Source organism: Protomyctophum parallelum (genome assembly GCF_964188405.1).
Source record: "Protomyctophum parallelum genome assembly, chromosome: 8".
Classification (NCBI taxonomy): Eukaryota; Metazoa; Chordata; class Actinopteri; order Myctophiformes; family Myctophidae; genus Protomyctophum; species Protomyctophum parallelum.
This window is the reverse complement of record NC_139703.1, coordinates 22383263-22405411: the sequence shown is the minus strand read 5'-3', so window position 1 is coordinate 22405411 and position 22149 is coordinate 22383263. Positions and strand designations below refer to the sequence as shown.

General features: G+C 45.0%; 2 protein-coding genes across 2 annotated transcripts in view; one reads left to right on the top strand and one right to left on the bottom strand.

Moving 5' to 3' along the window:
* The window catches only part of ppfia4 (PTPRF interacting protein alpha 4), a gene marked incomplete at both ends in the record, with an annotated part of 396281 nt that extends 392904 nt beyond the window's left edge, over window positions 1-3377 (bottom strand). The window contains one exon of the mRNA XM_083771752.1: window positions 3003-3377. Within this exon, the coding sequence (XP_083627878.1) occupies window positions 3003-3377 (375 nt within the window). The remainder of the gene's footprint in view (window positions 1-3002) is intronic.
* Window positions 3378-6943: 3566 nt separating this feature from the next.
* tmem183a (transmembrane protein 183A) lies at window positions 6944-21722 on the top strand. Its single transcript, XM_083770444.1, has 8 exons — window positions 6944-7137; window positions 8521-8610; window positions 9777-9944; window positions 12517-12676; window positions 14911-15091; window positions 18477-18557; window positions 19295-19450; window positions 20703-21722. The coding sequence occupies exons 1-8, from the start codon at window positions 7074-7076 to the stop codon at window positions 20892-20894; spliced, it is 1092 nt and encodes a 363-aa protein (XP_083626570.1). The 5' UTR covers window positions 6944-7073; the 3' UTR covers window positions 20895-21722.
* The last annotated feature ends 427 nt before the right edge of the window (window positions 21723-22149 follow it).

Genomic DNA, 22149 nt, shown 5'->3' with positions numbered 1-22149 from the left:
ATATGAAAACTTCAGCTACTAATGAATTACTCTGTAGATTTTGATTATTGTACATTAACCACTTCAGCCCTATATGCATATTTTTTTCGACCATTTGAAAATAGCTATAGCTAAACATTTTTGGACATTTGAAAACTTGAAATGGAACATTCTGCATAATGAGTACTTTTAATTCCGGACCTTAACTTGTAACTGAGTATAGTTCTGCATTACAGTACTGATCCTTTTTTTTTACTGTATACGTGAAACATTTGAGTACTTTTCCCACCACTGTATAATAAAATATACAGTCAACGCAGAAGAGGCAACGCCGCTGTAATAAAACCTATATACTGTAATAAAGATCCGGATCTTATCCTTGTATAAAGTCAGGCAGTCACAGGTCTGGCTCGCTGCAGGCACGCTCTAGAACGCCTAAATTACGGCGACAAAGTGAAGCGGCGAACAGTCAACGCCCCTCCCCCACGTTCGCACACCGATGGTGGCGAGCTATACCACGAGGCACCGACCCACTCATTGGAGGCGATGTCTCGCCTGGCCAGACTGTATATGTTACTGTACAATCTGGGACACGGAAGATCTGTTGATGATTAACCCATTTTGGACTGAGGTCGATAAAAAATAAAGGCTTCTAAATCCTATAAAACCTGTGTTTCTATGTCAGCGGTGCTCAACCTTTTTCATGTCAAGGACCCCCAGAATTGTCTATATTGGGCCACGGACCTCCATCTCAAAATATGTAGTTCCAGGGACCCCCCCCCCCCCCCCAGAAGCAAATATTTTAGTTAAAAATGTTCGGTCTGAAATATATATTCAATGATTTGTGCCACATTTTAACAAATTTTCAAAAATAGCAGACCTACAAGGCGCTATATGAACTTGTAGATCTGCTATTTTTCAATAGCTGAAGCATAACATAATGCTTAACATAACACCAAAAATGGCTTAAAGGGAGAAAGTGGAAGTGAAGCCTCCTCCCCACTTCCGTTTCGTCTACTCTACACAGTCTTGTCATCGAACCGTTTATAGCTTGCTGCTCAGCAGAAATGGAAAAATAAATATTAATATTTAAAATAACATTTTAAAATATATGATTGTAAAACAAAACTCCCAGGAGGTGTACAGTTCCAGACACTATACAGCAGAACATATAGCATTCAGAGATTGTGGAATATCCCACATCCCATCCCACACCGCATGCACCCCACCCTAAATCTAAACACATCCCACACCCCACTGACCCCATGAGCCTGGGTGAAGGCGAGATGGAGGGACGGGCAGCAGAACCAAGTTACCAACCAGTCTTAACCAATACATCGTGGACCCCCACAGATGTTCCTGGCCTGCAGCGCCTCCCTCAAGGAGTGGACAACAACCCTCGACCGCCTGAGGAGGACAGGTCAGGTATATGTGATGTGGGACGTTTCGGTGCAGCCATGCAGAAGTGGGGTCTGCACAGACAATGCCCACATGTGTCAATGTGGGGACCCATGCACCACAGACTGTGGTATGTACACGTGCTGACCATCTCTGCCCCAAATACGGGCCGCCAAATGGTGATCATAAATGGATTGACCCATTTTGACCTGAGATCAGATTCTAAAAATGTCTTCTACATCCTGACAGTTTTCTGAAAAAGCTATACGTTTCTATGTCAGTCGTTCTTTGATTTAAAAAAAAAAATTGCAGACCTACAAGCTCGTATAGCGCGCCACTCGGTGGCGCGCTATACGAGTAGTATAGATCTGTTATTTTAGTATAGATCTGTTATTTTTCAATAGCTATAGCATAACATAATGCTAACACCAAAAGGGGTTCCCGCCCCAAAATAGATTAATTGACCTATAGACAATGGCACACTGGACTGGCTTGCCGCAACGGAGCTGAACGGTTTAGGGACATAATACGACAGACGAAGAAGCAGACCCCACCCTGAACCCTGAACTGCAATTCCCAACCCGATCTCACCCAAACACGGTGAAATAGCACGGAGTGGCAAATTCTGCAATTCCGTACAACAGACACACATACGGCAAAATCTGTACATAATGACACTGAAGTCCTCCACCCATAGACGGCAACGGAAGGGGCGCCATCTCAAGCGACGACAGCCACCACAGAGTTGCCCGCGGCGAACGTTGCGAAGTTCGACTGAGCCCCGTCGGAATTTGCAACCCTACAACAACGAACACAGCGGAGCACTCACTATACGCCCACTGACCGGCTCGTCTCACACAATCGCAAGCCACGGCGCTCCTTCCAGCAGTGTTGTTTTTGTTGACTAAAACTAAGACGAAAAATGTTCGTTGACTACCTTTTTTCACTGACTAAAACTAAATAAAAACTAAATAAAAACGAATCTATGGTGACTAAAACTAAGACTAAATATACTGACAATTTCGTCAACAAATAAAAACTAGACTAAAATGTTAGTAAGGGACTAGTGGACAAGAGATTTTTTTTATGCTGGGTTGCATGCTGAAAATATCAGATCTACAATCTCACAACGCGTCGCAGCAACCAAAGTGTAACATATGTCATTACAACGACATCAAGGCCTGTCGAAACACATTTTAGTCGGCTAAATCAACTGTAGATTTAGTCGACTGAAATCGTATGACATTTAGTCAACTAAAACTAGACTAAACACTAGAACATTCCAGGCGACTAAAATGTGACTAAAACTAAGTGAAAACTATTCAAGAGACTATGACTAAAACTAAAATAGAAATCTGCTGCCAAAAACAACACTGCCTTCCAGCCGCACCCTCCCTTCGCGGGGCACAAAACGAGGTCTTACGTCCTCGACAACGGAAGCTCTTTTGATGACCCTGCACACCCACACGCCCCACCCCACCCTAACCATAAACCCATCCCCATCCCACAGCCCACCATCACCTGCACGGCGGCAGCACCAACAACAACGCCATCAACACAGCCATCAGCGTCACTCACACCACACCACACACACTCTCTCTCGCCCCTCCCCTCCTTCTCCTCACCTGTGGCAGCGCGGCGGCGTTGATCTGCCTCTGGAGCACGTCCCTCTCGTGGAGCGCGCCCTGCAGCCGGCTCTGGGACTGGATCAGCGTCTCCTGGGTCTCCCGCAGCGACTCCAGGAGCTTGTCGCGCTCGTCCAGCATGTTGACCATCAGCTGCTCGAAGTTGGCCTCCTGGTGGTGCTCCTGGTGGTGGCCGCCGTTGTTGTTCTGGTGGTGGTGGTGGAGGCCCCCCGATCCTCCTCCTCCTCCTCCTATTCCTCCTCCTCCTCCTCCTCCCGGGGAGCCCCCTCCTCCTCCTCCTCCTCCTCCTCTCCCCATGGCGGGACCACCCGAGGGGTCCCCCTCGGAGATGGTGGGCATCACCTCGCACATCATCCTGCAGCCTCCTCGCGGACGGTCGCCTGCTGTGTGGCGGTACGGCGGTGGGGGTCCGCCCTCCTCCTCCTCCTCCTCCTCCTCCTCCTCCTACTCCGGTCCGAAGCTACCAGCGTAGAGGAGACCGCCTCGATCTGTACGAGAGAGAGAGAGAGAGAGGGAGGATTAGAGAGACGTTATAGGATCTAGAAGACCGTCTCTGTGTCGGAGGAGGCACGGTTTAAAGACGTCAAGGAAAACGTTCTTCTATATATACGCGAAACTCTGCTGATTAGAAGACCGGCCTATTAGTGCCTGCTATGGCAACGGGCAAAGCCTTGTTCAGCCTATAGGATGGATCCTACACACACGCACGCGCACGCACACACACAAGCACCCGCAAACACACACACACACACACACACACACACACACACACGCACACACGCCACTATTAAAATAAGCTACTACAACAGTACAGTATATATACAATACATAAATCCATCACCTATACATGTATCAATCATTAATTTTGCACCCCAGGGCGTGTTGCTGCTGCTTCTGCTAGCTGCTGCTTTTGCTTGAATGTCTGCCGCTATTCTAAGATCATCCAGATATATATCGTCCAACGTATCGTCTTACTTACCTGATCAATGGAAGTGAAAGGATGAGCAGGCGAGGAGGAAGGTCGACCTTTCATCCATATCCTCTCTCTCTCTCTCTCTCTCTCTCTCTCTCTCTCCCACCACCACCCACCGGCACCGAGCCGTTCCGTTCCGTTCTGTAGCCTATACCGTTAACCGTTCCTTTCCGTTATAGTCCGTCAGTCCGTCGGTTCGGTTCGGTTCTCCTCACCACCTCCTAGAAGTACCCGCCCTGGTGGAACAGCAGCAGCAGCAGCAGCAGAAGCAGACAGGAGGTGCGCCTCGCCTCCTCCTCCTCCTCCATACACTCACACACACATGTACGAATATCTCCTCTCCGGCTGGCAGCAATGCTGCCTGATTGACAGCTCAGAGATGGAGGAGGAGGAGGAGGAGGCGACACGACGGTGGTGTATATAGCGACGGCGGCGGCGCGATGGTTGAGGTGGTGCCTGGACGTTATTATAAACGCCCACTTAATCATCATGTGTTCAATTCATTATGGATGGTCGTTTGTTTTTACTTTAGAGAGAGGCAAATCTGAGAGAGAGAGAGAGAGAGAGAGAGAGAGAGAGAGAGAGAGAGAGAGAGAGAGAGAGAGAGAGAGAGAGAGAGAGAGTCCAGTGATGTGATGATGGTGAGGATGATGTGTGGACAGACGGAGAGAGAGAAATCATCATATCTGCATCCGCCTTGCTCTCTCCACACCACCGACGACGACCAGACCGCGCACGCACGCACACTCCTCCTCCCTCCCCAGTCCCCCCCCCCCACACACAAACTCACACACTCGCGGCTCTGCAGCTGTCACTACACTTTCGAGTGGACGCGCGCACGCACGCACGCACGACCAAAAATAGGTACGACGATGATGATGATGATGCGTGTGTGGATTTAGTGTTGCACGGCAGCGGCACCTGCAGGGTGAAGCGGGGAACACACACACACACACACACACACACACACACACACACACACACACACACACACACACACACACACACACACACACACACACACACGCACACACACGCACACGCACACGCACGCACGCACACACACTGATAAAAGGTCATGAATCAAATGTCAGCGATAATAGTAGAAAACCCTGAGGTTCGTGACCCCTAAAGGGGGTCCTCAGAGTTATATCACGTGGGGTCCGACCGCCTCGGATAGGCTTTGGATTCTGATTTGTTTTAAGGCCTACATATTAATAACCATCTGAACCACCCTTATTCTGGGAATAACTTTAGCCAAAAATAGCAGATCTACACCTTTGTCCAGCACCTGCCAAGAACTTGATGTGTGCTAGCCCTGGAACATGACTGCCATGATGATTATCATGACAGTCATGCAGAAACTTAGCCCTGTTTTTGGCGCTCGCTGCATTTACAAGATTTCTGTATATATAAACATTCAGATTTCAAATATTAAGTACTCACAATTTGTCCCACGGGTGTTAGTTAGTAGCAGCACCAGCGATTAGAATTGCTGCATCCCGCGTTGTTTAATAAAAAGCATTTTTGTCCGAGCTCCCCGCCTACTTTTTTCAAACGGGGTTCGTTTGGGAAATCCACAGTTGCACACCGGGAGCGCACTCGCCTATTAGTCTGTATTGGCAGGGCGGTCAGCGTACCTATATCGAACACACCGAGTGCCACCCTCCTCCCGACCGATAGGGGCGCGTAGTTGAAAGCCAATGGCAAAATAAGGATAAAAAGGCTTTTTATTAAACAACGCGGGATGCAGAAATTCTAATCGCTGGAGCTGCTACTAACTAACACCCGTGGGACAAATTGTGAGTACTTTATATTTGAAATCTGAATGTTTATATATACGGAAATCTTGTAAATGCAGCGAGCGCCAAAAACAGGATGCAGTTACTTCATGACTCTCGTATGAATACGAGAGTCATGAACCATGGCTAGATGTGTGCAAGCCTCCTGCTTTTTAAACCAATATGAAAAGGGTGCCATTTCTTCTTATGCCGGATGACAATTGGATGATTTGAGGCATTTTGTTCCAAAAATGTGTCTTGCAAAAATCCACCTGTCGGTGGCGCTAAAACATGCCATTGTGAAAAGGGTGGGATATATTCCTCAGCCTATAGTAGGAAAGTCAGTGAAAGATTTCACATAAAACGGGCCAATCTTGCAAACTTTGAAAGCCAATGTTAGCCAATTAGGATGGAATATCCTCTTGAACACATGAGTATATATACTGTGTAGTGTAGATAGTGTGTAACGATGTGTTTTTCAAAAGTTGGCCTCCTGGTGGCGCTATAACAGTCCATCTGGAAAATGTTTGGCAACCAGGGAGTGTGTGTGCAAAATGTTGCATCGACCGGGTTAACGGTGCCGGAGATTAGCTGTACACAGACGGACTGACACACACACACACACACACACACACACACACACACACACACACACACACACGCACACACACACACACACACACACACACAGACGGAATGCAAAACATACTCTCTCTATCCCCATGCCTTCGGCCTGGTGGAGACAATAAAGACATTTATGATTGCAATCGCGATATTGTCAGGCCAAGGTGCAGATGGAGGGATCACATCGACATCGACTCACTGGCCTTGGAACGACCGGGACGAAGTTACTAATGTTGCTCTGGAGAGGGAAGCACTCTATGGATGGATGGATGGATGATTACAGTACATACAAAATAAATAAAAGATCTGCAACATGATTAAAATACTTGGTAATCTAAGACATGATTAGAGAAGAGATAATACAAAAAGGTAATAATGATTATGTGTTGGAATGTCACATCTGTACACTGACCAGCAGGTGGCAGTAAACACACTCAACAAGCTGTGGTACACGCTCTCTAAACTGGACGAAACGACATCTCGCGCGACTTGCCTCTTTGCCGCTACAGCGTCATCATGAGCGTCAGTCCATGATGGCCGAAGATCCTGGAGGAACATTTTCACACTTCTCTCTCCTTTTCTTTCACGTTCTGCGTGTCGTGGAGACATGGACGGACCCCCAGCAGACCCGCTGAGTGTCCGTGGACCCCCACCGTGCTGCGTGTCGACACTATGCCCAAGAAGGGCAACAGAAAACGGCTGAAGTTCAAGGCCGGGGACGGTTGTTTCGAGTCAGGTTGGTCATATTATATAGTGTTGTTATGGCTGGGTGAAAATAGCAGATCTACAACCTCACAGCGCGTCGTCTCCGGCCCTCCGCGATGCGTTGAGGTCTTGTAGATCTGCTATTTGCCATTTAGAAGTCCAAATGTAAACTAGGCTATAAAGCTAGCATGAAATTTACATAATAATAATATGATGATGAGGATGGTAATAATAATACCGTAATAATAATACATTACTTGGACTAAAACTGTTTCAGGATTAAAATCCAAAAGTAGCAGATCCAAGTACATAAGGGCAAGGCTCCAAAACGCAGCACTGTATAAAAATAACTATCAAGTTGTTAATGATTTACGAATAAACACACACATTTAGAATAATTATGGAGATATTCGGTTTCTGGCTGACGACAGATTACGTAATACGTCGCGCCTGCCCTTTGAAACCAGTGTCAAACTGACCACTCATGTCCTGAGGCCTTTGAAACAGCATAGTAATAACTAAAACTTCTCTATAGTCTATATCGGTGCTTTTCAACCCTTTTTCATATCAAGGTCCATTATCTATTTTGCATTTGAGCCACCCACGGACCACAGTTTGATGACATTTAGCCTGCAGGTCCATAGGCTATATTCTTTTTTTAAATAATGTCATGATTTTTAAAACAAACAAAGCAACAAATCTAAGATGGCATGAATACAAATGTTTTTTTTTTTTTTTTTTTAAGAAGTAGTGAAAATAGCCGATCTACAAGCAAGCTCGCAACGCTGCACGAAGCGACACGTGCACTTGTAGACCTGCTATTTTCAGTATAGTTTTTGTCTCGGGCAAACGTCTTTTGGGTCTTGACCTCAAAAGTTTGTGAACCACTGATCTATAGGGAAAGATAGTGGAGTGCTTGTTTTTATATGAACCTTTATCGAAAAGCATATCCCCTTGATGTATTAGCAATATACTTTAAATGAATACACAACATTTTACATGCACATTCACCTTGGGTTTATGCACAGGATGGTTTATAAGAGATATGGAGGACAATCGGAGGCATATTAGAATATTAGAAACAGGAGCAGGGCATTTTGAGAAGAGTACGGATACTCTTTAAAGTTATTGAAGGACTTAATAGATCTAAGGGAACTGGGAAGATTGTTCCAGTCGTCTTTATTTTTAAAAGCACGTCGACCAACTTATTTTCCTAATTTTGGTGGGGACAATGTAGCATGCCTCCGGTCGAATGATGTTATGATGTCATTTATTTTGTATCGCTATGTGTTTATTAACTGTTGCTTGTGAGAGGAACCACAATGGAGATAAGTCTGAGGACAGTTACCCTGTTTGTTTTATCATTTTCTTATCAAATCAAATCAAACCCCTCCCTCCTCCTCCTCCTCCTCAGTGACAGTTGCTGATTTCGCCAACGCTGACCCGGCTGTGGTGAAGTCTGGACGGGTGAAAAAGGCCGTCGTCAATGCAGTTGAAAAAGAAGGTAAAAGTCCCACCCCCGCGTGGGAGCTAACTGTTTTCCATAGACAACGTCCTGGTGAGGCAGGGAAGCCGTGGCAGTACATTCGGAAAGAAATCCAGGAACAACGCTCCACACGTCCCAGACTCTTCTCCCTTCTGGCTCCAAAACTATGGAATGAACTTCTCATTGCAATCAGAATTGCAGACTCACTCCCAGTCTTCCACCGTAGTCTGAAGTGAAAACTCACCTTCGGACTCCATTTTAGCCCGTAGCACTTGTCGTAGCACTTGCCCTAGCCTTGACAACCTTACAGGAGTATGTAAAGGGTCAACTTATGTAATTTAAATACTCCATAAGCGTATACTCATACTTTCATTATACAGATATTCTAACTCTTAGTGTCCTTATGATTCTTGATGACTTACTATGTATTTGATGTATTACTATGTGTTGTTCTTGCTTAGTGTAAAGTCGCTCTGGATTCACCCATTTAGACTTCAGCTCGTAGCATGGCACCAGGTGCCGCGCTATGAGCTTGTAGATCTGCTATTTTTCAATAGCTAAGGCATAACATAATGCTTAATATACCAAAAGGGGTTCCTGTCCAGAATGAACTAAGAGCGTCTGCTAAATACCTAAATTGTTGTGTTATAGAGCGTCGCAGTCCCTCCCCCTTTCAGAACAACGAGTGGCCCAGGAAATTAATCTCAATGCATTTTTCCCATATGCATTTCAGAAAGTATTTATTTAAAGACCTTTTGAGCGTCGTACGAAGCCAACTCTTGTTGTGACAAATCATGAACAACACACACAATTATTCGGGCCAAACAAAGAATTAGAAAGTAGAAAAAAACGGCAGGTTTTAACACTTTGTTTTTGTTGTTTTTCTTCTTTGTAATTATTTGTTTGGTCCAAAGTATTGTGTGTGTTGTCATGATTTGTCACGACTCGAGTTGGCTTCGTACGACGCTTAAAACGTCTTTGAATAAATACTTTCTGAGATGCCTATGGGACAAATGCATTGCGATTAATTTCCTGGGCCACTCGTTGTTCTGAAAGGGCCTGGGGGAGGGACTGCAACGCTCTATACTCTATAGTGAAGTTACTGTGTGGTGTGACGGTCTCTCAAGGAGCTGTAGTTGAACTCGTGGTGTGTGTGCGTGTGTGCGTGCGTGTGTGCGTTCCAGTGAAGTTACTGTGTGGTTTGGAGGTGTCCAGGGGAGCCGTGGAGGAGGTGCTCTCCTCCTCAGGTGCTCTGACGAGCAGCGATGAGCCCGAGGACCCCCCCGAGGAGGACGGCGACCACGACACCAAAGTGTTCCTCAGCCGCAAGAAGAAGAACAAGAGGAGGAAAGGTACACGGGTGGTTTTTGGTTTTATTTAATAAGAAGAACAAGAGGAGGAAAGGTACACGGTTGGCTTTTGGTTTTATTTTGTTTTCCAAAGGTCCCCCCTCAACATTTTAACATTACAGTTAACCCATTTTGACCTGGGAACGATTCTGCAAATGTCTTCTAAAATCCTGACTGTTTTCTTGAAAAAGCTATGTTTTTCTATGCCAGTCGTTCTCAAACACTTTCATGTCACTTTTCACGATTCTTCAGAAAATAGCAGACCTGCTATGAGCTTGTAGATCTGCTATTTTTCAATAGCTAAAGCATAACATAATGCTAACGCCAAAAGGGGTTTCCGCCCAAAATGGGTTAAAAAAAGAAAGCAGTGAACAAAATGTGTGAAGTGTGAATTTAGAATTTAGCTCTGTGAGATCTGGACAGGTGGCGCCATCTTGTGAGCTTTTCAGCTATTACTTTCAATGGTGTGACCTGGCATTCTCTTTCTATTGATTGGAGAAATTGCTGCTACACTTTACCCACAGGATTGTGGTTAGTGTAGTATTTTTTCAAGCCGCGAATGAAACATGTTTTTTTATTTTTCTTCTTAAAATTAGATTGATTGCATAGAGACATGTTTCTCCTCTCCGCACACTGCCAGACTCGGACTACCGGCCTGGAGCGCTGAGCCACGGCTCAGGCCAGATCCGCTGTTTTAGCAGATCTACGAGCTTGTAGATAGTAAATGCTGCATTCATGGCAGGGACGAATAGTTTTCATAATCCTCATGGGGGGCCTGTGCAGATGCAGGAATAAGGCCGCCAGCATCATGAAGGATGCCACCCACACCCCCCGCACACGGTATGTTCGTCCCCCTCCCTGCGGGGCAGGAGGCTGCGCAGTATTGAGGCCAGCACCACCAGGAAGAAGAAACAGCTTCTTCCCTGTAGCTGTAATAATAATAATAATAATAATGAACTCTAGACCTTGAACTGTGACCTTTTTTGCACTAGTGATCTGTTGATTACACATGAACTCTGCATTATTAACTTGAGCCGTGACACAACATGCACTGTTTCTTTTTTACACGTATACCTGGGGATGGGGTTCCTGTAACGTGAAAGGACAGTCTTCCAAGAGACCTTCACGTATGCTTTTTTCTGGGCATGGAGGGGCGGAACCATCTCCCGGCTGAGACCGCCAGGGGACTTCCTATTGGCTATTTACGCCCCTGTTGTACTCTTATTTGTTTAGCAATTTGTAAAATGCAAGGTTCACTCCGCTCCTATGCCAGTTCTCATGCATGTCTCGACCAGGCGTTTATTTTCCTCTCCTTTGAAACAAAACGCCGCTGTGGTCTCTGAGGCTATCGCATTAGCAATTCACTATTTTAGTAGTGTTTGTGTGGTGTGTGTGTGTGTGTGTGTGGGGGGGGGGGGGTAATGATGACTGATTTAAGCAGTCTCACCTGGCCCGAGTCCAAACTAATTGCACAGCACACACAGTACACACACACACACACACATACACACCTGTTGGCGTGGATCGATGAACACAGGATAAATCTGTCTTGTCCCCAGCTGAGGAGACAGGCCCGTGTCACACGATGACGGCCCATCCATCTGCTGTGGCCGGTAACATCTTGTCCTCGATGGATTAAAGTTCTCACTCATTGATTTCAGTCTTTTGGATTCATTCCTATGGAAGCATGGCGGCGCCGTGCAAACAGCCAAACGGCAAGCTCTCGCTTGTAGAGCCGCTTGTAGAGCCGCGGCTCTAAAAATGTCAGTCGTTCTTCGATTTTTCAAAAATAGCAGATCTACAAGCTCGTAGCGTGCCACTCGGTGGCGCGATACGAGCTTGTAGATCTGCTATTTTTGAAAAATCGAAGAACGACTGACATTTTTAGAATCTGATCTCAGGTCAGAATGGGTTAATCAGACCAGTGTGTGTCCAGTGGAAACCTCGTATGAATCTGATCTCAGGTCAGAATGGGTTAAGAGCCTCTGATAAATGCCTAAATTGTAATTGCAAGTGTCTCTGTATACCGTGTCCCGTTCCGCACAGAGAGCAGTGAATGTCTCTGTATAGAGGGTATGCGTGTGACATCATCATAGCTGGAAGTTATGCGGGAACGCCCACTGAGTGGCAAAAAACTACTTTCTGGCCTTGACATCCCATTCATCCAAACAGAAAAGTCCTGTCTGATTTGATTAAACTATTTTAAACTCGCCAACATTGCAGCCGTACGAAAAGCTTGAATGATCCTCTTTCTATCTGCAAAGTGTTTGTTTCATAAAAATCCACCAGAGAAACGTTATGAACTACTTTATCCGTCAAGAAATGCCCTGCATTTGATTATGTTTCTAAGTGTCAGAGTTTGGAAGTGCTTGTTTTCAATAACGCAACATTTTGCAGGACGGTTGAGTGATTTCCAACGAGCGCTTCCAAACTCCAACACTCCATGCTGCTCAATGTTTTGCCACTCAGTCTAGATGAGGGGGGGGGGGGGGGGTGGGGGGGGCGTGTCCTGATGGTAAAAATCATGCATGTGCATATACTCTCTATACTGTAATATGTCTGTATACTGTTGCAGAGAGCAGCGAATGCAGCGATGGAGAGGAGTACCCCGTAGACATCTGGCTGGTTCTGTCCTCCTACATCAGACCGGAGGACGTGTGCCGCTTCGCTCTGATCTGCAGGAGAGCCTGGACGGTGACGTGCACCGCGGCTTTCTGGTCCCGGATGTACCGCAGGTGAGTTATGTAAACCTTAACCCATTCTGACCTGAGATCAGATTCATACGAGGTTTCCACTGGACACGCACTGGTCTGATTAACCCATTCTGACCTGAGATCAGATTCTAAAAATGTCAGTCGTTCTTCGATTTAAAAAAAAATAGCAGACCTACAAGCTCGTAGATGAGCTTGTAGATCTGCTATTTTTCAATAGCTAAAGCATAACATAGTGCCAACACCAAAATGGGTTCCCGCCCAGAATGGGTTAATTAATTGAATGCCACGGACGGACCCCTAATTAACGTGTTTTTCATGAAATCCCGTGGCGCCAGGAACGCTTTTTGTTTTAACGTGTTTTCGAGCTTTATATTAATTTATAATCATCTCGCTCATATTTACCATAAAGCAGGGCTCCCAGCCGGTCGCTATAGGCAAAGCTTGGCTCGAAGTGTCATGGGAACAAAAAATCTCCGGCCTGCACACAATGCTGAGGCCGTCTGTCTTTTAAACCCTTTTATTCTCTGAATTACGGCTCAGATTGAGCTGGATTGAACAACACGACAATGTTGGCATCTCAACTAAATCCCGGTTACCGCACGGTTAGCATATTAATGCTTCTAAAGACTTAAATGGACGATGATGACATTAGCTATAGCCGGTCCTCGCTTAGCTGTTCACCGGAGGTGATCTAAACCTACTGGACCAGAATGTACTGGAGGTGAGTTATATCAGGGCTGTTGTAACTTAACCACTTAACCTCTGTCTCTAAACCTGGGTTCTCAAAGAGGGTGCCGTGAGTTTGACGCAAAGTCCAAGGGTGCCGCAGAACACTTAGCCTACAGTATATTTGGAGTCACTTCAGTTTGGTACTTTGGTACCCTCTAGTTTATACTTGCAGGCGAGTCAATCTAAGCTAAAAAGTGGCGTGATCCAAAATAAATTGCAATAGTAATTGTTCAAGGTCTTCCAAATAACATATTAAAAATGGATTATTATATACATTTTGGATCATGGTACATTCAGGGCTTGAACGTTGGGGTACCATTGAAACCCTATGAAGCAAAAATGTCACATTTGACTTAAGCTTTAAGTAGCATCTGACATGTCAAACTAGTGGGTTATTCATGATTCTGAACCCATTTTGAGTATTCCTTTTGCACGAAAAACACTCCTTGGGCTAAAAAACGGCCATAGCCACTTTCCCAAATGTGACTAATCGCACATTAAGTTTTTGTGAACGGGTGGAGTCGTCCTGTCCCCTGCATCGTGGCACACAGAGCAGCTGCAGAGCTGAGATTAGCACACCCCCGTCTGACTTCGTCACAGCGGTACTCGTGCCAATACGTTGACCGGTTGACACTCAATGACTGCTGTTTATATATTATCATATCACTTCATAAGGTTATATCATTGACCTAAATGGCGTTATATATCGACAACGATATAGGGTGATGGAAAAAAAATGCTGTATAAAAAATTATATATAGGCCCAGGCCGTAGCGTAACGGTCTGGGCACCGGACTGGTAATCCAGTCGCAGTGTGCCGCGGGTTCGACTCCCGGACCCGACACGGCCTTTACTGCATGTCATCCCCCCATCTCTCTCCCGTTTCCTGTCAGCCTACTGTCTGTCCCTTCAAAAATCAATAAAAGGCGTAAGCCGCAAAAAAATATCTTAAAAAAAAAATATATATATATAAAAAAATATAATGTGTAAAACTTACTTTACCTGGCTTACGTTACATCTTCTGATAGTTGTACTTGAATGTTGACATGAAATAATAATCCCACTTAGTGTTTCATTTACACGGTCGGGGAAAAAATAGGACGGCTTGTTGCGACGCATCTGATCATGAAGAGTGAAGACACGTGCAACTATAAGGCCACTACGATAACGATACCAAGGATTCGACAGTGATGTCACCGTTATGCAACGCGGACGGAGCACAGACTCGAAACTGTTTTAAAAAAAGCCACAGTGGCGTGACGTCACTGACAAATCCTTGGCATCGGTATATCTTCATGCGACCGAGCCGGAGAAGGTTATATTCACGGCGTCGATATATTTAGTCATCGTTTAAGTCCTCGCCGCTTATAGTTTTAATTTAGTTTTCGTCAGTGGAGACAAAAATAAGTAGTCGACGAACATTGTTCATCGTGGGTTTTAGTCGACGAAATCGACACCGTTCGGAAACCAAATGGACCCTTATCGTTCTGTGGCTCTTGACGGTGTTTTTCTCTGTCTCTTTTCAGACACTACAGCGCTGAGGTGGATCTGCCCTGCCGTCTCCAGCCGGCCTCTATAGACAGGATGAGCTGCCTGCGGGCCTGTGTGATCCGCTCCCTGTTCCATCTGTACGCTCCGTTCAGCCGGCGGGTGTCCAAGATCCCTTCCCTGCCTGCGTCCACCCCCACTACGCTGCTCAACTCCAAGGTAAGACCCACCCCCACTACTAGGCATGTAACGATATATATCGTATATCGATATATATATCGATATTAATCCCCGACGATATGAATCGATTCATTGGAAAATCGATAAAAAAGTCATATTCCATCATATTCAAGTGCTTTTGGAGAGAAATTATAGTCACTTTCAGTTGTAGAGCACTGTAGAGGGGAGCTGTGTGTGTCTGTGACTGTAGAGGGGAGCTGTGTGTGTCTGTGACTGTAGAGGGGAGCTGTGTGTGTCTGTGACTGTAGAGGGGAGCTGTGTGTGTCTGTGACTGTAGAGGGGAGCTGTGTGTGTGTCTGTGACTGTAGAGGGGAGCTGTGTGTGTCTGTGACTGTAGAGGGGAGCTGTGTGTGTGTGTCTGTGACTGTAGAGGGGAGCTGTGTGTGTCTGTGACTGTAGAGGGGAGCTGTGTGTGTCTGTGACTGTAGAGGGGAGCTGTGTGTGTCTGTGACTGTAGAGGGGAGCTTTGTGTGTCTGTGACTGTGCCCAGGTGATGATGGTCGTTGATGCTCATCAAGGAAGGCAATTATGTTTCTGCACTGTCAAAAGCAATGCTACTTCTTTTGCAATGTAGTTAAATAAAACATCTAAGGGGGGAAGATAAATTATATAAAATAAAATAAACGGTAATCTTTTTCTTTAAAGATGGAGTGCCGTGATTTTTTTCCACACTTAAACATGATCATCAGGTGTATTTAGGTGTATATGAGGTATAATTTTTTCAAAAAAGTGTACAGTATTTGTTAAAATGATGGTTTTATGTGGACACACCCACCAGTTCATTAGGTATGCGTGAGTTTAACCATAGCACCACCCACCTAATCCAGTCCCTCCGCCTCCTCCTTTAAGACCACCCACTTGTCCTAGTCCCTCCCCCTCCTTATAAAAGGACAGCCCATGGCTCTGCCCTTTTGTTTACAAAATGGCAAATTGGTGTCTGTAATGTAACAAAAACTCATGTTTTTGTGAATGTTAGAAGTGAACACTTCCAATATTTCTGAGATATCGTATAGGCACCATTATGCACTTATACTGCCACCATCCATGTATAGGCATATAATCCATGCATCCATACCATATCAGATCTGTTTTTTCTGATTTTTTATAATCATTTATTTATTTCGTCCAATTATATTGACCCTATTGTCGCAATCAGCTCAGCTCATCATCCAATTCGATCATAGTTTAACAGCAGAAACAATTAGTTTGATAGATCATTTAGCCTACAATATATTGTAGGCTATTGATTTCCTCCAGCTAAGCACCCTGGCATTAAAACTGTCCTTTATCTGACTGCGTTGAGTTTCAGCAAAAGTCGCCAGATTTAAAGAAACAAGCGGCCAGGTCCACAAAAATAAGTCACAGAAATTGCCGTGAATATTTATGAAAACGTTTCAACAACACCAATCCTTTTAACAACATATTAATCTGAGGGTCCTTCACATGAATCATTGGTCAAGTCAACCACATCTCCCCTGAAAGTTACTTATATGAAAACAAGCCCAAGTCGCTTGTAATAGCCAGACATGGCAACATGACATCCAGCGCGACACAACATACTTCTAATTCTTGACTTTACAGCCTCGTATAAGTATTAGGACCTACATACATATTGACTACAACAGCCAACAAGAATGCACACTGTGACACTACACTCTGTATCAAAGCCCGACCACTGTGATTATAAAAGAAACAACCTACTCCTTGAGAACAACAAGAGCAACTATACAGCAGAGCAGGTAGGCTATAAGACTGGTTTGTTGTGGTTTCCTTCCTGAGGACCCGACGTGAACATTTACTTGCTTCCAATCTAACGAAAAACAGTCTGCTCTGCTGTGAACTGGTAATGTGTGAAATGACTGTTTGAAAATCTGCCACACAGTTAGACACACACACAGAGCAGCAAAAGCAAACTGACTGCGCTGTTCAGTTCACACGTGTGTATGTGGCAGGCAGCTCCGCCCACAGAGGTTGTCGTATTTAAAAAATATGTATAGAGGGGGAGGTGCGTGTGTGCGTGCAATATTTTTACGTCACACTATCCGTGTTTACTTCATTGGCCCGTTTGACCGTCAAGGGTTCAGCCTCCAGGAAGAAACCCTAAATACAAAGTTATTACACCATTGGACATAAAAACGACTCCAGGGTGTCTAATGAAGTACTGTCACCCCATAGACACATGAAAAGCTGGAAAAATACAAAAATTGTGGCACTCCATCTTTAAAAAAAATATATATATATTTTTTTAATATCGTGAAAAATCGTACCGTGAACCTCATATCGTGATACGAATCGTATCGTGAGTTGAGTGAATCGTTACATGCCTACCCACTACCCTGCTCAACTCCCTGGTAAGACCCACTCCCACTACCCTGCTCAACTCCCTGGTAAGACCCACCCCCACTACCCTGCTCAACTCCAAGGTAAGACCCACTCCCACTACCCTGCTCAACTCCCTGGTAAGACCCACCCCCACTACCCTGCTCAACTCCAAGGTAAGACCCACCCCCAATAGAGCGTCGCAGTCCCGCCCCCTTTCATGACGACGCCAGGCCCGGGAAATTAATACCAATGCATTTTTCCCCATAGACATTTCCAAAAGGTATTTATTTAAAGACGGTTACGCCGCGGACAAAGCCAACTGGAGTCGTGACAACAAACACAATATTTTGGACCAAACAAATAATTACAAAGAAGAAAAACGACAAAAACAAAGTGTTGTAACCTGCCGTTTTTTTCTTCTTTCTAATTATTTGTTCGGCCCAATTTTTTTTTGTTTGTTGTCATGAGTTGTCACGACTCGAGTTGGCTTTGTCCGCGGCGTAAACGTCTTTAAATAAATACTTTTTGAAATGTCTATGAGGAAAATGAACGGAGAATCATTTCCTGGGCCCTGGTAGGTGGCGGGACTGCGACGCTCTCTACCCTGCTCAACTCCCTGGTAAGACCCACTCCCCTGCTCAACTCCCTGGTAAGACCCACTCCCCTGCTCAACTCCCTGGTAAGACCCACTCCCCTGCTCAACTCCCTGGTAAGACCCCTGCCCTGACATTTGAATCAAACAGACTTGAATGTGACCCTTTTCTGGGTTTTATCCTCAGCAGATTTGGTATTGACCTGTACTCATTCTGCAAAATAACATCAATCAAGAGATGAGTCTTCAGATTAGAGGAAGATTGGGAATGAGTCTGCAGTTCTAACTGCAACTGCAAAGTAGGACTTATCTTACAGTAATCTTTCTAAAAACCCTGATTATTTTTTCCAGTAAGGCTTTTATTTTATTCCATTTATTTTTCTGAACTAATGCCCCCCAAAAGAATAACTGATATAAGATGATTGATGATTGACTATCTTTCCTTTGCAGTGCTTGTTGTTTTGGGTCAAAAAGGTCCCTGGAACCCGACCAGAGACCCTGTGGGAGTTCAACTTTAAGTTCACCAAGCAGGTAAACCTCCTTTACACCAATACGATGGAATATAATGCAGCGTTGCTGTCGTGGCAGAACCCTCTGTTCTCCATATCCTAACCTTTTTTGTGTGTTTTTTACCTCACAGTACAGCGTCACACAAAAGCATCCAAAGTAGTTACAAGCTCGAAACAAGCGCCCCCCTTTTGAGCTTGTAGATCTGCCACTTTTGATGCCTTTGAATTAGAATCCTGTCACTTTGTTGTCCAAATTATGGTCTTTACATGCAAAAAAAACGAAAATTACTCAAGTGTATCATCCCGGTTTTGTAATTTTCAAACCGTCACATCCTTAGCCCTCACCAGATAGTACATACAATGATACAGATGTGCCGTTTCAGAACATGTCCTGCCCATGGGCAGGACATGTCCGTGGCAGAGCATTGTCAAACAGAACATGAGCAAGGGGATCATTTGCCAAGGTGCTGTATGTTAATTCTATTCAGATTCCCTGAATAGACAGAGTTCCTCCGCAGAGTTCCTCTGCTGGACACAGCAGTAGAATTAGCATTAGGATAATAATAAAACATGCATTTTCAGAAAACCTTCAGGAAAATATCAGGGAAGTTGTTAATGCCACCCTATAGCAGGGTGGTAAGGCTGGCAGTGCCCTCTACACTGTACTAATAAAGATGTTAATGCCACCCTATAGCAGGGTGGTAAGGCTGGCAGTGCCCGCTACACTGTACTAATAAAGATGTTAATGCCACCCTATAGCAGGGTGGTAAGGCTGGCAGTGCCCCCTCCCCTCTGCTGGCCCCCAGGCATTACAGAGACGTCCACACCAACCCAGACGCAGACTGCTACCTGCTGCGGGTCACTGCCCTCAACTTCATCTTCACGCCCGTCGTCATGGGCATGACCCTTGCTCTGGTGGGTACACTGAACGGGCATGACCCTTGCTCTGGTGGGTACACTGAACGGGCATGACCCTCGCTCTGGTGGGTACACTGAACGGGCATGACCCTCTGCTCTGCTCCGGTGGGAACAGTGGCGCTAATACTTTAGCATCCAAGATGGAAACCAAAACTGGCCCGCGTGTCGTAGTGGAATTGATTCTCGTCACGTGGCACCCGAGCACCGCCACTTTCGTCCACCAGGTAGCACTCGATGTGTTAAAGGCACCCAAAATGGTCAGCAGTGGCCCCCGTTTGTACACTCATGTGGATCGCTGGTGTCGAAAACCAGGCAGTGGCACACTGCAATATAATGCTTAACCCATTTAGGCCTGACCTCGAAATTAAAAAAAATGAAATCATCTAAATCCTCCAGTTTTCTGAAATAAATATTTTCACAGTTTTTCAAAAATAGCAGACCTACAAGCTTGTAGCACGCCACTCGGTGGCGCGCTGTGAGCTTGTAGATCTGCTATTTTTCAATAGCTAAATTATAACAATGTTTAATCCAAGACACGATGGGAAGATAGTTCCGTTCTGAATTCCTGTTTAGTAAGAAAGAGCTGACGAAAAATCAGAGGCAAGATGGTTTTATTGGTAGAGCACATTTCAACAACGAGGCAGTTCAAGGTGCTTTACACAGAACACCATGCAAAGGAAACACAATTATACAATGACATTAAACAAGGCTGCATGAAGCAAACTAACGGATACTATTACAGTGCAGAAGAGAGGGAAAAATAACTCGGTCAAAGGCAGCAGCAAACGGAAAGCGTAGTTGTGTTTTTAAAAGCAATAAGAGTGGCCTGTAGTTTGTTCCAGTTTATTTGTGCTTTTTAGGGACAGAAAGTGGACTTTTTCCCAGATGACCCGAGCTCATTTGAATTCATGTACTTCATAACGTAGCTGTGTAGTCCCAACTCCCCCCGTGGATTCTGTCTACAAATTGCCCTTTTATCATTGAAAGTACAGAAAAACAGTCGGAGGCAGGTGCTTTTTAGTCTTTATTGGTGTCTTTTATTTTGAAGGAGGACAGGGAGTTACACTTTTTGATGGTTGGCGGTATAGTAGGGCATTCTACATGTTAGTGGAATGACAGAATTAATTCATCCCCATGTCTGTGCTGAATCTCTCCTATAATCTAATCTCTGGCCATGTGTCCCTCCTCTCCTCTCCCCTCCCCTCCCCTGATCTCCTCTCCTCCTCAACCTCTCTCGTCTCTCCTCCAGTTCACCATCAACGTCTCCACGGACATGCGTCACCAGCGCGTGCGCCTGCTCTTCCAGGACTCTCCGCTGCTCCCCCGGGGCGCCAGGCGGAGGGGGGGCGAGCAGGGGTGCACCCAGGTGGTCCTGGACCCCGTGAACAGTGTGAGGCTCATGGACTGGTGGCATCCCCAGTACCCCTCCTCCCCTTACTAGAACCATGACCCCCTCTCTCCCTGTCATCCAACGACCCTCCTTCAGTACAGACCCCCCCCCCCCCTTCCCTCTCTTTCGCATTATGTCGTTGCTGTCGGGCAGAAACCTCTTATCTCCATATCCTAACGTTTTGTCGTAAATTTAACATCCCACTTGATCACACCGCGCCATCGTACAAAAAGCATCGACGGCAGCAGATCTACAAGCTGGAAACGCAGTGCAAAGCCTCGCGGTTCGAGCTTGTAGATCTGCTATACAACATATGAGGTTTCCTCCCGACAGAGACGGCATCAGGAGTTCAGGACTTCACAGAAGACTTTGACGAGATCAAAGGCTTCGTTTACATGTTGCACCGGAGATTCATAAACTCATGGATTTTTGCAGATTTTTTTGCAAAAATGTCCTAACTTTAAACCATTATTATCTCATCTCTCGATTTGTTTTCTGCTCTCTGGTTTGAATTCTCAAATGACATTAGTTGCACCGGCTAGGTTTGTTTTAATTTAGTTTTCAAAACCATGTGTTGCTTTCTGTTTTATTTATTATTTAAGCCACTGGGTTCTCAACGGTCGGGTCCACCATAGGGTCCAAATGGACCCTTTAACAGGTCTGTACTTTTTTATTTATTCTTATGAATACAGTTTTACAGTGTAGTCCCAAAGATTGCAAATATGTTCTTATTTTGATACTTTATTAGTCCGAAATTTAGACAGCAGGAGGTACAGTCAGACTTTCCCATCTTTAATACAGTGGTTCCCAAACTTTTTAGCTCATCACCCAAAATAGAAATTGAATGTTTGCTTGGATAGCCGATCTACAAGCTCACAAACAGGCTGCTTCGTGCCTCGTTGTGAGCTTGTAGATCGGCTATTTTCACTACTACTTAAACATTAGTTTTCTAATTTCTAATTTTTCTTTGATTTCTTCATGAAATTACTGGAAACATCCAGTAATTGTCTTTTTGGATATTTATTTTGTTATGTTTTAAAATAATTCTATTATAAATATGAAACAAACAAAAAAGATTAAACAAAAAATTAAAGGGACCCATACAAATGTGTCTGCGAACCAATGCTTGCCTTTAACCCATTCTGAACGGGAACCCATTTTGGTGTTAGCATCATGTTATGCTTTAGCTATTGAAAAATAGCAGATCTACAAGCTCATAGCGCGCCACCGAGTGGCGCGCTACGAGCTTGTAGGTCTGCTATTTTTGAAAAAATCGAAGAATGACTGACATTTTTATAGAATCTGA

Bases quoted from the DNA above. Each gene is read 5' to 3' on its own strand.
- tmem183a (XM_083770444.1), top strand. From the start codon at position 7,074: ATGCCCAAGAAGGGCAACAGAAAACGGCTGAAGTTCAAGGCCGGGGAC. The intron at 7,138-8,520 runs GTTGGTCATATT...CCTCCTCCTCAG, and splicing joins GGACGGTTGTTTCGAGTCAG to TGACAGTTGCTGATTTCGCC. The intron at 8,611-9,776 runs GTAAAAGTCCCA...TGTGCGTTCCAG, and splicing joins CAATGCAGTTGAAAAAGAAG to TGAAGTTACTGTGTGGTTTG.